The sequence below is a fragment of the Aquarana catesbeiana genome, linkage group LG05 (assembly GCF_042186555.1).
Source record: "Aquarana catesbeiana isolate 2022-GZ linkage group LG05, ASM4218655v1, whole genome shotgun sequence".
Lineage (NCBI taxonomy): Eukaryota > Metazoa > Chordata > Amphibia > Anura > Ranidae > Aquarana > Aquarana catesbeiana.
The window spans coordinates 40,026,226-40,044,829 of record NC_133328.1 but is presented as its reverse complement, the minus strand read 5'-3'; the positions used below and the strand labels follow the sequence as shown (position 1 = coordinate 40,044,829).

Genomic DNA, 18,604 nt, shown 5'->3' with positions numbered 1-18,604 from the left:
GAGATCACCGCACAAACACATTGCATAGTTAGTATGGTGACCTCTCAGGTTTTTTTCGTTCAGCCCACTGGGTTGAACGGAAAAACTTAAAACGGAGTTCCACTCAAAAGTGTAAGCTCCACTTGTTTGCTTCCCCCACCCCTCCGGTGGCTCATTTGCCACCTTTCAGGGGGGAGGACAGAGGGGGGAAAGAGTACCAGTTTTTGACAGGTACCTGTCCCCACTTCCAGGAGACCTGGATGCGGCAAAGGGTCCCCATGGAATTTCGGTCTCCTTCCTCCGCCACCGGAGGCCACAGCGCGCTTCGCACATTCGCAGTAGGGAACCGGCCGAAAGGCTTCACTGCCGATCTCCCTTACAACGAATGGCGGCGGCAGCACCCGAGCGCCAATGAGAAAATCGACTGGGGTGCCGACATCGTGGGATCCCTGGACAGGTAAGTGTCCTAATATTAAAAGTCAACAGCTACAGTATTTGTAGCTGCTGACTTTAAATTTTTCGAGGGGGAGGCTGGAGCTCTGCTTTAATGTGTGTACTAAGCTTAAAGGCTGATACACACTTTAAGGCTGGATTCACACCTATGCAGTTTTAGTGCTTTTTGCAGATTTGCACTACAGTCCGTTTAACATTGTTTTCTATGGAACACGTTCTGTAGTGCAAATCTGCAAAATGCAAAAAGCACCAAAAATGCATAGGTGTGAATCCAGCCTTAGTGGGCTGAACAAAAAAAAAAAACCTGACAGATCGCTGTACTAACACAAGCAATGTTAGTGCGACAATCTCCCCCACTGTGCTGTTGTGTTCTGACAGTGGGACTGCCTCTCCCCGACCAGAACACACTGATCATCGCTCGCAGCCATTGACTTTCAGCGCTGATCGGCTGCTGACTGGATGCTGGTTTTCAAGCATGCCCGTTTGGCAGAATCCGGTTGTGAGACCATCTTCTTTCTGACAGGGAGCTGTACACATGCATAAAGGTCATGGGATATTAGTAATTTGGTAGCAAAGATATATGCGGCTGCTACAATTCTCTGTGCTTATTGTTTCTGATTATTTTTTCCTGGCGACACAATTGTTGCTGTAGCTGACTACAACACAATCTAGAGAGCTACAAATCTCGGATGTGCTTTGATGATCAGCAGCTGTGTAGGATAACATGGGTATCTAATGAAGTTGGTGATGCTGTAGCTTGATGACTGAGCAACATATCTCTGGAATTGCTTTATACTGTATCTAATGATTATGTAGCTGCTACAAATCTCTGATGGTCCGTTTTCATCCGATCTCCCCATAGAGGAGAGCGGGGTTCTGACAGGTCTGTCTCTGCACAGTAGACGGAAACGGACCTGTTATCCACCTGCTCAGCGGGGATCAGCGGATCGATCCCCCGCTGAGCTAGCGGAGTCCGTCAAATGGACAAGCCCCTGTGAAAGGGCCCCTTAGGTGGACTATGAGATTTTTAGTGTACATGACTGCAACTAATGTGCACTGCTCATTCCAAACAAATAGAAATGAGGGGAAAAGGGTAGGGCTGAAACAACTAATCGATTAATCGACAACTAATCGATTATGAAAATAGTAATCGATTATTTTCCTAATCGATTAATCGGCCAGTAACATAATGGGGTTAAAAAAAATTAAATTGAGCCTTTTATAGTACAAAAAGAGCAAATAATCGCTACTGTAAATGTTACTTTCACAGTTCTACAGTAAAAAAATGAATCCCTCACAATAGAGATTATCTGTTTTTTTTTGTACTATAAAAGGCTAATTTTAGGGGTTTTTTTAACCCCATTATGTTACTAAACGTCTTAGACCTGGTTCACATCTATGTGTTTTATGGTGCTTTTTGCAGAAAGGCACTGCAGTTCATTTACATGGCTTCCTTTGGGACACATTCACATCTATGCTTTTTTTCAGCCGCTGCGTATTTGGAGAGGTTCAGTTACTTTTTTTATGCAAAACTGTGCTTTTTTGGTTCAATACACTTCAATGGAAAAGCTGCAGAAAAGCATGCGTTTTTTGTAGCAATTTGTGTTTTTTAATCTGCCCAACAACAAATTGGCCAAAAAATGCAAAAAAATGCAAATTGCAGCAAAATCACGTGTGCAAAAATCAAAACGCACAGCAAAAAGCACTGCAGAAACATATCAAAAGCAAACTGCATGGGTGTGTACCGAGCCTTATGCTGGCCACGCGGATCAATTTTCAGAAGAAAATATTCAGACGAAAAATCTTTGTACATTCGCTGAATGAAAGAATGTTTGAAATTTTCACTTGTTTTTAAAATGAACAAAAACCACATACACTGTCTGAAAATTCCTTTGACCAAGAAGTTTTTCTATTATTTCCAAATTGTCACCGTGGTTGAAAATGAATGTCAATTTGACCCCACTTAGATTAGAAAATCGAACAAACGTTCTTAAAATGCCATTTTTTTTTTGAAGGAAGACATTGTTTTTTAAATAAAAAAAAATGATCTCTGAGTCTGATATTTACCAGATTCACCCTTTTTTAATAGTATATATCCTCTAATAGCATATACAGTATATCTCTTCTCTAATAGTATATACAGTATATCTCTTCCGTCTGTTATTCTCAGAGTGGATTAGATATGTTGCTCCCTAACCATATAGTTATTTATATTTACCACTGCTTAGAGATATTTAAGAATAAATTGCCTTTTTTTAAAACTTTACATATTAACTAAATTATACACAACGCTTTTTTTTTTTAAGCTTATCAACCAAATAATCGATTAATCGAAACAATAATCGGCCAACTAATCGATTATGAAAATAATCGTTAGTTGCAGCCTTAGAAAAGGGAGAGGTTCAGGAGCTCATGAGCACCTGTACAAGGAGGCAGTGAAACATAGTATTAACCAATTTCATACAAAATTAGATTAAAGGCCAAATAAATTGGATCTTCACCCAAAAGGAAAAGGTTCACTTGTGGAAATTCCACTTATATGCCCCCCCCCCCCCCCAAACCCCACCGCCCCCTCCCCCCCAAACCCCACCGCCCCCTCCCCCCAAACCCCACCGCCCCGATCCCCCAGGTATCACATTTAGCACCTTTCACAGAGGAACGGGGAACTGTTTATGACAGGTCTCCTTCCCCACTTCTGGGAGACGAGCCGCTGCCTGATCTCCTGAAAGTTCGGCCCCCCCACCCCGCTGCCGGGCCAATTAGAAAGTGCTGCCCGGGAGGCGATCCGAAGATCAGCTGGGGTGCCGACCTCGCGGGTTCCCTGGACAGTTAAGTGCCCTAATATTAAAAAGTCAGAAGCTACAGTATTTGTAACTACTGACTTTTACTTTTTTTTTTATTTATTTTTTTTTTGGCTGGTCCTACTTTTTAAGTTATAATGGTAAATATAGATTTTTCCTTTTTCCTTTCATACATTCTTACAAATGACATAAAGATGAAAAGAAAGAAAGCAAACCAAAAAAAAAAAAAAAGAAAATAGAAGGAGGGAGAAAAGAAAAACAATGTTTTTTTTTTTTTTTTTTTTTTAATAATTGAATAAATGAATATTTTTAAAAAAATATGTTGCAAATTCTATATATACTATATATAGTAATATTTGTCGTTTTCCCAGGAGGTCAATCTGTTCCATGTGGCTCAAAAAAATCCATCTCACATGGCCATTCAAAGGGTGGTGCCCGATTTATACCAGTTTCTTGATATAACTGTGCGTGCTGCGGTTAAAAAGTGGCAAAGTAACCCTCTTTTATTCTGTTTAAAGGACCCAGGCGTCAATGATAACAATGTAATCAGGGGATCGTTAGGAATCCAGTCTCCAACCAATTTCTAATATAGTTGGAGGATTTTATCCCAGAATACCGTGAATAATGGACAGGTCCACCGCCCCCCCCCCATATTACCCGGAGCATTGGTGCATCTCCAACAAATGTTTGGTATGGAGACTTCCATATTATGTAGAAATGAGGGACATCTATACCATCTAGATAAGATCTTCTAATTCCATTCCTGAGCTCTGGTAGATATGGAGGCCTTGTGAGTGAACACCAGTATCTTATCCCAATTTTTTGTTTTTAGGGTGAAGATCAAGTAGCAGATGTGAATGGATTTGGGGAGGATATGGATATAGTTTTAGTGTAGAGTATGAATAGTTTGTTTACAGGCAGCAGTTAGTAAAGCTTCCTTCGGGGCTGTCAGTATTGCCAGTCATTAGCATGTTGTGAAAATTGTGCTGCAGCTTCCTCCATAAACAGAGGCACAGAAGATCCTCCCTGGGATCTACTTATTGTGGAAACAGTGTTTCCATGGTGGGGATTGTAGTGGCAGGTGTAAGAATCCTTTTAGATGAGCCGATATGACAGCTGGAATGCGCAGACAATGCTGTAAACCTGTACAGACTTGCTCAGTCAATATTTATGTGAGTTTAACTATTAATAACTGATAGGTCCGGGGTGGTAATTGCGTGTCCAAAAAAGGAATTTTCATCTTATCCTCTTTTAAGGTTTAATGAGATGTGACGCAATGATAATGTTTGTAATCCCCGGTCTCATAGCAATTGTAAGTGCCAGCTATGTACATAGTGGGTCATGCTCATCATACCTGTATGAAATGTGTAGGGAGCGTGTTTTTGTTCCTTGCAGATTGGCCAGTCATTGTACACAGTTCTGTCTCCACCCTGTACCACAAATACTTTGCTTTTATATCCATGTAGGTGTATAGTAAAAGTTTACTGCAAGTCTAGAACTCCATTATTCTGAAGGCCTACTAGAGCTGGACATACAGTGCCTTGAAAACATGTTCATACCCCTTGATATGTTCCAAAGTTTGTCATGTTACAACCAAAAACGTAAATGTATTTTATTGGGATTTTTATGTGATAGACCAACACAAAGTGGTACATAATTGTGAATTGGAAGGAAAACGATAAATGGTTTTTAATTTTTTTTTTACAAATAAATATGTGAAAAGTGTGGTGTACATTTGTATTCAGCCCCCCTGAGTCAATACTTTGTAGAACTTCCTTTCACTGCAATCACAGCTGCAAGTCTTTTTGGGGATGTCTCTACCAACTTTGCACATCTAGAAAGTGACATTTTTGCCCATTCTTCTTTAAAAAATAGCTCAAGCTCTGTCAGATTGGATGGAGAGCCTCTGTGAACAGCAATTTTCAAGTCTTGCTACAGATTCTCAATTGGATTTAGGTCTGGACTTTGACTGGGCCATTCTAACACATGAATATGCTTTGATCTAAACCATTCCATTGTAGCTCTGGCTGTATGTTTAGGGTTGTTGTCCTGCTGGAAGGTGAACCTCCGCCCCAGTCTCAAGTCTTTTGCAGACTCTAATGTCTAATAAAGACACGATTGGAATTTTAGCCTGCAAAAGACCGATGAGAGTTTTTCGTGGGAAAATGCGACCGTGTGTATGCTGCATCGGACTTTTGCTGGCTGGCAAAAGATTGAGAGTATGTTCTTAATTTTTCGGTCGGGAAAAGTTCCTATCCGAAAATGCGATCTTCTGTGGCAAGTCCGAAGCGCAAAATTCCTACGCATGCTCGGAAGCAATTCGAGGCATGCTCGGAAGCATTGAACTTCATTTTCTTGGCTCGTCGTAGTGTTGTACGTCACCCGTCACCACGTTCTTGACGGTCGTAAGTTCAGTGAACTTTTGCGTGACCGTGTGTATGCAAGGCAAGCTTGAGCAGAATCCCATCGGAAAAGCCATCATATCTTTTTCCAACGAGAAGTCCGATCGTCTGTACGCGGCATTACAGGTTTTCTTCTAAGATTGCCCTGTATTTGGCTCCATCCATCTTCGCATCAACTCTGACCAGCTTCCCTGTCCCTGCTGAAGAAAAGTATCCCCACAACATGATGCTGCCACCACCATGTTTCACGGTGGGGATGGTGTGTTCAGGGTGATGTGCAGTGTTTGTTTTCCGCCACACATAGCGTTTTTCTTTTAGGCCAAAAAGTTCAATTTTGGTCTCCTCTGACTAGAGCCGTTAGATGAGCTAGGGAGTTTACCACCACTCACCTATTCACCAATCCACTCAAAGTGATTGTAAAGGTTAGTTTTTTTTTTTTTTTCATTTTAAAATAACAAACATGTTCTACTTACCTGCTCTGTGCAAGGGTTTAGCACAGAGTGGCCCCGATCCTCCTTTTCTGGGGTCCCCCAGTGGCGCTCCTGGCTCCTCCCCACATCGAGTGCCCCCACGGTGAGCCGCATTCCATGGGGGCACTCTTGCGGGCGCACTGCCGTGTCCTGCTGCTGCGTCCATTGACACAGACAGCAGGACTCGGCCCCGGCTCCCGCGTCACCGGACTTGATCGACAGCAATGGCTCCTGCTGCTATCAATCTATCCAATGAGGACCCGAGACAGCGGCTGGAGGTGCTGTGCTCATTCTTGTCGCTGGAAAGATCGGCTTCAGGTAAGTAAAAGGGGGGCTCTGGGGGGAACTGCACCACAAAAGGTTTTTCACCTTAATGCATAGAATGCATTAGGGTGAAAAACCCTGAGACTTTACATCCCCTTTAATGATATTCACTTATACACTTTTGTTGGCGTTTGTATTTATGCAGAATAGGTATAATTTTATGCATGGATAAGATTGTGAGTTGAGGAGGTTTTCACCACTCTTCATTAGGTGACATACTTGCACATTTACATTTGTATAGATTTTGCACCTGTCAGGGTTTTACTTTTAGAGTGGAGGGTTGCGCTGCATTCACTACAGTATATGGTAAAACTACAAAAAGTATCACAATTGTGTTGGCAGCTCAAATATACATAAAGTAATACTGGAGTTCTGTACTCCTACATAAATACAGTTCCCCGCATTGTGTGACATGTGTTGATGGTTACACCCCCCCATAAGTATTATGGAGATTACAGTATGTTATTCTAATGTGAGCACTGGACTTGTAATTCTTCAATTCCAAACTTAATTGCTCCTGTTTTTTAGTTTTACAACTTTCAACGCAGTGGGCTCTTTCTCTCAGTGCTGCTTCCCTTAACTTCTGGTTTTCAAATCACAGTAAAGTCTGAACAGTATACAGTCTAGATTCAGACCTCTTGAAGGAGGGAGATGTAGGAGAGTCCCTTGCCATCCTAGACCATGGTTCTGTGATAAAAGGGAGACACAACTTTAGTCCCTATATGTAATGGTGACTCCATAGGATGCTGCAAGATAAAGGAGCCACACTGAAACAGGAAACCTATGCAGTGATCATGGCACCAGCTTAAAGTGGTTTTAAAGGCTCCCGATTTTTTTACCTTTGTGCATTCTATGGATGACGGTAAAAACCCTTCTGTGTACAGCCCCCCCCCCCCCCCCCCCCAATACTTACCTGATCCAGCAACTTTCCAGGGGGTCTCTGCCTCCTCATTGGCTGAGACAGCAACGGGAACCATTGGCTCCCGCTACTGTCAATCTCAGCCAGTGAGCCAATGAGGAGGCGGGGCAGAAAGACAGCGCAGTGGCTCGGGAGCAAGCCTGCTCAGGTGCCCGCTTAGCAAAGGAGGGGCAAGGAGCGCTGGCGGGGGGGACCAGAAAAGAGGAGGATCAGGGCTGCTCTGTGCAAAACCAGGTAAGTATAGCATGTGTGTAATTTTAAAAGAAAAAAAACATGGAACATAGGCAAGGATTAAAATATGAAGAAGCTGCACACTCAGTAAGTGATTCTATCTGCTGCTGAAAGTGCCTAATAAACTGAGCATTTAACATCAATTTCAATCCATTGGTCAGGTTTTAAGATGCCAGTTGTTTGTTCATCCAACAAGCATTATCCTTGTGAAAAGTTATCATTTAGATTGATAGCATCAACCCAGGTTTGATGCATTGGCTCTTATGATACCAATTAAGCAGTGTGGAGGCAACAGCTCAGCCACAAGTCCTCTGATGTGTTTCATGATACTGTCAGTACATGTCATATGCTGCGAGGAACTGTATTATGTACAGTGCCTTGCAAAAGTATTCACCCCCCGGCATTTTTCGTGTTTTGTTACCTCACAACCTGGAATTAACATGGATTGTTTGAGGATTTGTATCATTTAATTTACAGAACATGCCCACAAATTTGAAGATTTTTTTTTTTTTTTTTTATTGTGAAGCAAACAACAAATAGGACAAATTAACAGAAAATTCTGTTAAAAGTCAATGTGCATAACTATTCACCCCCCTAAAGTCAATACTTTGTAGAGCCACCTTTTGCGGCTATCACAGCTGTAGGTCGCTGTGGATAAGTGTCTATGAGCTTGCCACATCTTACCACTGGGATTTTTGCCCATTCCTCCTTGCAAAACTGCTCCAGCTCCTTCAAGTTGGATGGTTTGCGCTTGTGAACAGTAATCTTTAAGTCTGACCACAGATTTTCTATTGGATTGAGGTCTGGGCTTTTGACTAGGCTGTTCCGACACATTTACATGTTTCCCCTTAAACCACTCAAGTGTTGCTTTAGCAGTGTGTTTGGGGTCATTGTCCTGCTGGAAGATGAACCTCCGTCCTAGCCTCAAATCACACACAGAGTGGTACAGGTTTTGCTCAAGAATATCCCTGTATTTAGCACCATCCATCTTTCCCTCAACTCTGACCAGTTTCCCAGTCCTGACTTTTGAAAATCATCCCCACAGCATGATGCTGCCACCACCATGTTTCACAGTGGGGATGGTGTTCTTTGAGTGATGTGATGTGTTGGGTTTGCGCCAGACATAGCGTTTTCTTTGATGGCCAAAAAGTTCAATTTTAGTCTCCTCAGACTGCACCTTCCTCCATACATTTTGGGAGTCTCCCACATGCCTTTTCACAAACTCAAAACGTGCCATTTTGTTTTGCTAAAAGTAATGGCTTTCTTCTGGCTGCTCTGCCATAAAGCCCAACTCTATGGAGTGTACGGCTTATTGTGGTCCTATGTACAGATACTCCAGTCTCTGCTGTGGAACTCTGCAGCTCCTCCAGGGTTACCTTAGGTCTCTGTGCTGCCTCTCTGATTAATGCCCTCCTTGCCCGGTCCGTGAGTTTTGGTGTGCGGCCATCTCTTGGCAGGTTTGCTGTTGTGCCATGTTCTTTCCATTTGTTTATGATAGATTTGATGGTGCTCCTAGGGATCATCAAAGATTTGGATATTTTTTTACAACCTAACCCTGACTTGTACTTCTCAACAACATTGTCCCTTACTTGTTTGGAGAGTTCCTTGGTCTTCATGGCAGTGTTTGGTTAGTGGTGCCTCTTGCTTAGGTGTTGCAGCCTCTGGGGCCCTTCAAAAAGGAGTGTATATGTAATGACAGATCATGTGACACTTAGATTGCACACAGGTGGACATCATTTCACTAATTATGTGACTTCTGAAGGGAATTGGTTGTACCAGAGCTTTTAATGGGCTTCATAACAAAGGGGGTGAATACATATGCACATGCCAATTATCAGTTTTTTATTTCTGAAAAATAGTTTTATGTATATACTTTTCTAATTTTACTTCACCAACTTAGACTATTGTGTTCTGATCCGTCACATATAATTCAGATTAAAAAAAACATTGAACTAAAGGCTGTAATGTAACAAAAAAGCCAAGGGGGTGAATACTTTTTCAAGGCACTGTACAGAGCTCCAATATTATTCCACAAAAAACAAAGGGTTCCCCTAAATGGACTTTTCCGGCACTTGCATAGACAATCAAGGTTTATACAAAATAAAGAGTGTTTATGTATAATAAAAAACGTGTAATTTTATTTGAAAAATACAATTGTTAAAAACAAGCACTAGATATATAAGATAACATAGTAGGGCTACATAATATTCATGATGAACAACACATAGTAGAGCGTGATAAATGATCTACTATGTGTTGTTCATCATGAATATTATGTAGCCCTACTATGTTATCTTAACAATTGTATTTTTCAAATAAAATTACACGTTTTTTATTATACATAAACACTCTTTATTTTGTATAAACCTTGATTGTCTATGCAAGTGCCGGAAAAGTCCATTTAGGGGAACCCTTTGTTTTTTGTGTTTATATAATATTGGACGTGGCACGGCTCCCTCCCCTAAACTAGTTGGTCACCCCCCTTTTTTGTCCAATATTATTCCATGCATATTTAAACTGCTGGCACAATTGTGATACTCTTTGAAAATGTTACAGTAAAGGGAAACTTTGAGAGCGAAAGAGAAAAAAAAAAAACATTCCCATGAACAAATCTTGGTTGGATTGGATATGAAGTGACATTGTCACAGTTGTCTTCTTTGTCTTTCTGCTAAGCAGGAAGACAGATCTGTGTGTTTCACCAGTCACACAGTCCCCCATACAGTTAGAAAACACAAACGGGGAACACATTTAACCCCTTGATCGCCCCTGATGTTGACCCCTTTCCTGCCAGTGTATAGTAGTGTATAGTACAATGTCAGTGCATATTTTTTAGCAGGGATTACTGTAATAATGTCACTGGTTCCCAAAAAAGTGTCAAAAATGTCAGTTAGGTGTCCGATCTGTCCACAGCAATGTCGCAGTCCCGCTAAAAATCACTGATCGCTGCCATTACTAGTGAAAAAATAAATAATATTAATGCCATAAATCTATCCCCTATTTTTTTGCGATAACTTTTGCGCAAACCAATCAATATACGCTTATTGTGATTTTTTTTTTTTTTTTGAGCAAAAATATGTAGCAGAATATATATCGGCCTAAACTGATGAATACATTTTTTTTTTACATTCATTTTTATTATACATTTTTTTTTTTTTTTTGGAAGTGTTTTATAGCAGAAAGTTAAAAAATGTTGGTTATTTTTCAAAATTGTCGCTCATTTTTTGTTTATAGCGCAAAAAATAAAAACCGCAGAGGTGATCAAATACCACCAAAAGAAAGCTCTATTTGTTGGGGAAAAACATAAATTTTGTTTGGGTACAGCGTCGCACGACTGCGCAATTGTCAGTTAAAGCGACGCAGTGCCGTATCGCAAGAAATGGCCTGGTCAGGAAGTGGGTAAAGCCTTCCGGGGCTGAAGTGGTTAATATCACTGTAAGTTGTGAAATGAAGGTGAGGGGGATTGGCCTGGAGCTTGTACTTCAAAAAACAAGTCACCAGTGGTAGATCCGCAATTTTATTCTTGTCAGGCCCCCTCAAGCATGTTATTGCTTATAAATCTATATATACTTTCTATGCACTAATAGAAAGAATTTGTTATATGACTTTTATTGTATATATGACACCTAAAAAAGCACTAAAAATGAATAAGTACAATTGCCATTTGTACTGTTCCTTTGCAACCAATCTTTTTTTCTAACAGTTCTCTATGTCCCCTTCAGGCCTCCTCGATGGATACACAGACGAGAGAGTCTTTCTTGAGAAGCAGATGCAGGAAAAAAATGATCTTATCCGGCATCTGGAGCAGGAGCTGCAGAGTACAGGTAACAGATTGCAGGAACTGGAACAGGAGCAGCAGCAGATGCAGGAGGAGAAGGAGCTGCTGTCCCGCCAGAAACTTGCTCTGAAGGCCAGTGCAGCACCTGCCGAACAACGTAGGTATCCCTGTAATAATCCTTTACTGTTCCTATAATTATGCCTGTCTGACATAAAGTATCCGTGTTACATTTCATCTCTGTTGTCCCATAACACGCAGCCAGTCCTCTCCAGACACCTGATGGGTGGCTTATATAACTAGGGCTTGTCATTTGTCACATAGCTGTATAATTATAAGGCCATTATACTTGTCATAGTAATGAAACAGGATTATATAATTCCTCTTAAAGGGCCACTTAACCTAAAACGCAAGCAGGCTTATAAAATTTTTAAAAGGTGGCCGCTTAGTTTATAACTTTGATCCAGCCAATAAGCAGAGGGAGGAGAATTCATTTAATATGCTAATTTGCAAAAGTGATCCAGTTAAAGGGAATCAACTTTTTTTATTGTTTAGGATCTGTATGTGTGAGCGAATTAAAGTAACCACATCTTATCAACGTATGTTTAAGGATTACTATACTTTTGTGTAGTTACCCCTAAAATGACTGCCTAGCAACCCCAAAGTTTTATACACACCCTTCACACTCTTGCAAGATCCGTGCTCTTCAACCCACAGGGAGCCACACAGCAGCCTATTTGAACACACTGGTCAGTCTCTTACTTTTTCTATGTATTGAGGCACATAATGGACATTATAGCTATTATTTAAAGGTCAACTCTAGGCTGGCAAAAAATAATAAATGTGTGTTTCCCAAGTAATTGCACACCTGCAAACTTCCTATAGGGCCTTAGGCTGCTCCCCCTAAAGCTACTTTCACGCGCTTTACAGGCACTACAGCTCTAAAAATAGCGCCTGTAAACAGCTTCTCCTGTCTGTCCAGTGCGAAAGCCTGAGTACTTTCACACTGGAGCGGTGCGCTTGCAGGACGGTAGAAAAAGTCCGGCAAGCCGCATCTTTGCAGCGCTGTAGGAGCGGTGTATACACCGCTCCTACAGTGCCCCTGCCCATTGAAAACAATGGGGCACCGCCGGCAAACCGCTGTTGCAGCGGCGCTTTGCGTGCGGTTTTACCCCTTTTTTGGCTGATAGCGGGGGTTAAAACCGCCCCGCTAGCGGCCAAATAGCGTCGATAAACGACAGTGTGAAAGTAGCTTTATACCTCTCAAATTAGGACAAGCAGCTGTGTCTGTGCATCTGCTGCATCCCCGCTGCCTGCACGTAGCACCTGGTGGCTCAAGCTACATAAACAGCCTGTTCACAGTGTACGTACAGGTGATATCATTTCCTGCTCAGTGATTGCAGTATTCTATTCTGCATCTCCCCAAGGTAATTCTTTAATTCTGGCCTGTTAGTGGGTCCTGAGGACCGGAGATGAGAACCACTGCACTAGAGAGATGAGAAACATACAATTTAAAATAATATTTTTAGATGTTCTGTGTGAATGGGAAGAGAAAACAAACATGTAGTGGGACTTCTACAAAAGTGGAAATAATAGGCAGAGATGTTAGGGTGGTCCATCAGAAAAAACAATGATTATTCCACCATCCACACATTGGAGGTGTATTAGGGAATCCTCCCCATTGCGCTGTTATATTCCGACAGCAGGGACTCCCCCCGCTGTCAGAATACACTGATCAGCGCTGCAGCCAATTGGCTCCAGCGCCGATCAAAGCAAAATTGCTTAGATCGACTGCTCTCGAATGGGAACAGCCATAGATGGATTGAAATTCAGCCCGTCTCTGGTGAACTGGATGATTTTCAATCCATCCACAGCCAGCTTCAGTCATACTCTCTGGATAAATGGAAAAACCTAGTCTGGATATGTAATGGAGTCATTATAAATTGCCACAGCAAGTGCATAAAAATGGGAGCTTCTCATCAAAAATCATTTTGAAATAAACCTAAAAGTATTCAAAATGTATATTTACTAAAAAAAAACCACCATGGTTCTCCTTTGGATTAAACCCCTTTTGCTTACTAGCAGAACTCATCTTTGTGAACTAATTCACATAAAAGTTCTGTTAAAGTGATTGTAAACTATCACCTTGTAAAACAACTCATTCTGCTTAAAATAAAAATGAAAGGCAAAACATTTGTGTATAGATATAAAAAATATATATATAAATTACCTTTTTGCCTTTTATATAAGTGATCACATTCCCTCAGTTCTCAGCTGTGTAAGAGCTGGTGGAAGAGGAAGCAGCAGCAAACTGATCTTCCCAGTGAAGGACTGTGCAGGGGGTGGGGGGTGTTAGGACATGTTTAATCAATTGAGGAGAGGAGTCTGAGTTCCCAGCACAGCCAGTAAACTGACCACGCTTTTCTCTCCTGCTTAGTGTTGTCATTTTATTAGGAAAGCAGAGGGACTGGCAGGAATTTTACACAAAGAAAGCAATACAAAGAGAACAGAATACTTTTTCAAACAAGCACATGGTTCAGCTGGCACAAATCAAGAATATGAAATGATGGGGTAACAAACACTTTAATAATGGTTTGAATGAATGAGATTTTAGTACTTTGCTTCAAGGGAACTTTGGCTGGAGTGAGGCAGGACATGATCCTCCTTCTCTATCCTCTTACTTCCTGTCCTAGTAATCGTGGTTGGCTGAATAGGAAGTGAGACATTTAAAAAAAACAAAAAAAAACTTAAGAGCTTACTATTCCCACTCTCTGTAAATCTGATTTTCTTGTTAGCTTTATACCTGTTGTGGAGATCGTCCTTCCCTCCTAGTGATATGACAGAGACAGGAAGTGAGGAGAAATCTCAACAGAGTGCCAAACAGCACTAAAACACTGACAGAGGTTCTAGACCTTCTTCTTAATTTTAACTGGCGTTATCCTTTATCAAAATAAAAAAACACAAGCTCTTCCAGACCCTCAGGCTGTCGTACTGCCTGAAATATAGTTTCTACAAAAAGCAAAGCTGCGATTAGAAATTATATATATAAAGCTACAACCATTTAATGCATTTCCTGCCGTAATATTATTTTTTAAAAACATTACCACAATTTTTGAAACTGAAAAGGTTATGTTTTTTTTTTTTTTCCCAAACTTACCACTTTGTTTAGTGTTTTTTCTGGTTGTGCTAAATTGTATTTTAAAGCTTTTTCATTTGTTGCTTATAGATTTTTTTGAATATAATACTTGTTTTTAATGTCTAAACCTATTTTTTTTTTAATATAATTGTTGACTTCTTCCTACAGTTAACTAAATATTGTGTTTTATATACAAAAAGGTGTATTCATTAAATCATAGAGGACCTGTCACCAGGGAACAAATCAGACACACCAGTTAAAAAAAAAAAAAAAACATTTTTCAAGCACTTTCAAGGTCTACTGCCCCTTTTTGACACAACCAATCCATGATTTGGTCAGTTCTTTCTATGGGATATAAGATTATTACCGTATATACTCGAGTATAAGTCGTTCCGAGTATAAGTCGAGGCCCTAATTTACCACAAAAAAAATGGGAAAAACTTATTGACCCGAGTATAAGACGAGGGTGAGAAATGCACAGCTACTATATTATTATTATACAGGATTTATATAGCGCCGACAGTTTACGCAGCGCTTTACAACATTAGGGCAGACAGTACAAGTACAATACAATTCAATACAGGAGGAATCAGAGGGCCCTGCTCGTTAGAGCTTACAATCTAGGAGGGAGGGTCAAGTGATACAAAAGGGTAATAGCTGTGGGGGATGAGCTAATGGAGAAAATAGTGCAGTTGTTAGATGGAGGCAGGATAGGCTTCTCTGAAGAGGAAAGTTTTCAGGGATCGCCTAAAAGTGGATAAAGTTGGAGACAGTCTGACAGATTGGGGTAGGGAATTCCAGAGGATGGGCGAGGCACGGGAGAAGTCCTGGAGGCGGATATGGGAGGAGGTGATGAGGGAGCTAGAGAGCAGGAGGTCTTGGGAGGAACGGAGATGGCGATTAGGTTGGTATTTTGAGACTAGGTTAGTGATGTAGCTGGGGGCAGAGTTGTGGATGGCTTTGTAACTTATTGTTAGTATTTTGAATTTAATTCGTTGGGCGAGTGGTAGCCAATGGAGGGATTGGCAGAGAGGGGTAGCAGACACTGAGCGGTTTGTAAGGTGGATGAGTCTGGCAGCAGCATTCATGATGGACTGAAGGGGGGATAGTCTGTTTAAAGGTAAGCCAATGAGGAGTGAGTTGCAGTAGTCAAGGCGAGAGATAACCAGGGAGTGAATCAGGAGCTTTGTGGTTTCATTGGTTAGAAAGGGACGAAGTTTAGAGATGTTGCGGAGGTTGAGGCGGCAAGCTTTGGAAAGTGATTGGATGTGGAGCTGAAAGGAGAGTTCAGAATCCAGGATAACACCTAGTACCCTGACATGTGGGGACGGGTGGATGGTTTTGCCATTGCTCTTGACAGAGAAGTCGGGGGAAGAGGAACGTGGGGGAGGAAATATTATAAGCTCGGTTTTGGACAAGTTGAGTTTGAGGAAGTGGTTTGACATCCATACAGATATGTCGGTTAGTAAGTTAGTGATGCGTGAGGAGACTGATGGAGTGAGTTGAGGGGTGGAGAGATAGATTTGTGTGTCATCAGCATAGAAATGATATTGAAAGCCGTGAGAAGCTATCAGCTGACCCAGGGAAGAGGTGTAGATTGAAAATAAAAGAGGTCCAAGAACAGAACCTTGGGGGACCCCGACAGAGAAGGGAAGAGGAGTGGAGGAAGTAGAATTGTAAGTGACACTGAAGGTGCGTTGGGATAGGTAGGATGAGAGCCACTGAAGAGCACAGTCACGGAGACCGAGGGAGTAAAGTTTTTTGAGGAGGAGGGGGTGGTCAACCGTGTCAAAGACAGCTGAAAGATCCAGAAGTAGGAGTACAGAATAGTGTCCATTGGTTTTTGCAGTTAGTAGGTCATTTGTGAGTTTTAAAAGAGCAGTTTCTGTGGAGTGTTGAGGGCGAAATCCAGATTGAAGGGGATCAAGAAGGTTGTTTTTAATGAGGTGGTCACTCGGTTGTAAACCAGGCGTTCAAGGAGTTTAGAGGAAAAGGGGAGCAAGGAGATTGGGCGTAGGTTGTTAAGATTGGTAGGGTCCAAGGACGGCTTTTTGAGTATGGGGGTGACCAGTGCATGTTTTAGAGCATCGGGGAAGATGCCAGAGGTGAGGGAGAGATTGAAGATGTGGGTTAGAGAGTGTAGGATGGGGTCAGAGGGTGACCGTAGCATTTGAGAGGGAATAGGGTCCAGGGGACAGGTGGTTAGGTGGGCGATAGAAAGGAGTTTAGCAACTTCATCTGTAGTAGTAGATTTGAATAGGGGGAGTGTCAGTTGTATCTGTTGACATGGGGTCTTAGCTGGGGGAGATACCTGTAGAATAGAGATTTCACCACGGATTGTATCAATCTTGTTTTTGAAGTGATTAGCGATTTCCTGGGCAGTGAGTAAGTCAGTGGGTGGAGGCAGTGGAGGACAAAGTAGAGAGTTGAAGGTAGAGAAGAGTTTACGGGGATTGGATGAGAAAGTGTTAATAAGAGTTGTAAAATAGGTTTGCTTGGCAGTGTGGAGGAAAGAATAGTATATTTGGAGGGCAGATTTGTATTGGTTGAAGTCTTTGAGAGACTTAGTCTTGTGCCACAGACGCTCAAGAGCGCGACTACGTTTTTTGAGAATTTTAGTGTCATCTGTTTGCCAGGGTTGTAGGGGTCGAGGCCTGATTCTGCGTGTAGTGAGGGGAGCGAGCTTATCCAGGGTGGAGGACAGAGATTTATTGTAGATGGACATGGCTTGGTTGGGGCAGGACATGGGAGAGATTTTGTCATAGAGGTGGTCAGTAGCAGAATAGAGGAGACAGGAGTTGAAGTTGCGAAAGTTTCTACGGGTGATGGTTAGGCGATTGGAAGGAAAGGTGGTGGAAGACAGGGGGAGAGAGAAACTAATAAGGTGGTGGTCCGAGAGAGGAAAAGGATTGTTTGAAGAGTTGCATGGAGTGCATAGGTAGGAGAATACAAGGTCAAGGGTGTTGCCATCAGAGTGAGTAGAAGCCTGTACCCATTGCTTCAGGTCAAATGAAGAGGTTAGACTAAGAAGTTTAGAAGTAGCGGGAGTGTTTGTATTAGCAGGGATGTTGAAATCACCGAGAAGGATTGTGGGAATATCCGAAGAGAGAAAGTAGGGTAGCCAGGCAGAAAACTCATCAAGGAAAGTCGATAATGGTCCAGGGGGCCGGTAGATCACAGCAATTCTTAGGGAAGTAGGAGAGAATAGACGTATACAGTGGGCTTCTAATGATGAGAGGGAAAAAGAGGGAGGAGGGTGAATAACCTGGAAGGTGCTCTGGGGGGATAGGAGGAATCCCACTCCACCTCCCTTGCGTCCATTAGGCCTAGGGGAGTGAGTCCAGTGAAGGCCACCCTGGGAGAGGGAAGCAGGAGAAGGGGTGTCATATTCGTGGAGCCAGGTTTCGGTGAGAGCAAGTAGATTAAAGGAATTAGTGACAAAGAGGTCATGAACAGCAGTGAGTTTGTTGCAGACAGAGCGGGCGTTCCAGAGGGCACAGGAGAGAGGGAGGCTGGCGTTGGGAAGAAGAGGAATGGAGACTAAATTGTGTAGAGTGCGACTACTGCCAGAGGGTGTAGGGTGATGGTGATGGGTGTGTTGGGCACAGTTAAATAAGGGAGGCCCAGGGTTTGGGGAAATATCTCCAGCGATTAGGAGAAGCAGAAGAGTGAGGGAGGTAATATGAGAATATGATTTGTATGAGGGGACATGCTTTAGTATCCTGGGGGGTATGTTAGCAAGTGGGCTTAGAGTTAGAAAGAGGTAATGAGTGCAGTAGTAGGGGGAGGGGAGAAGTGAGGGTGATATGTACAGATTGTGTGGTGGAGCAGAGGGATGTAGAAAAGAGAGCTTGAGGAGAGAGGCTGCAATTGTGAAGAGGAGGAGAGGTAAAGAGAGCATGTTTCAGAGAAGGTGAGATAATATGAAAATAAGATCACCTGCAATCTGCTATGGTAAGCTTTGTGCAAATCGCTGAAGTACAAGAGCAGAAGTGTCACTTATTTTCAGAACCCCACTTCTTTGGAAGAACCCCCTGTATGTGCAGCCCCCTGTATGTGCTCCCCCGTAAAGAAGGCCTTGTTATATACTGTGTTGGGTGTGGATAGAATCTGGCAA

The 18,604-nt window shown here is 42.2% G+C and overlaps 1 protein-coding gene across 7 annotated transcripts in view; it reads left to right on the top strand.

The window, feature by feature from the left end:
• The window catches only part of AKAP9 (A-kinase anchoring protein 9), a 377,557-nt gene that overhangs the window by 254,717 nt on the left and 104,236 nt on the right, over positions 1 to 18,604 (top strand). For all 7 annotated transcript variants that reach the window (XM_073629643.1, XM_073629641.1, XM_073629642.1 and 4 more), the window contains one exon: positions 11,299 to 11,511. In XM_073629643.1, coding sequence (XP_073485744.1) covers positions 11,299 to 11,511 — 213 coding nt within the window. The remainder of the gene's footprint in view (positions 1 to 11,298; positions 11,512 to 18,604) is intronic.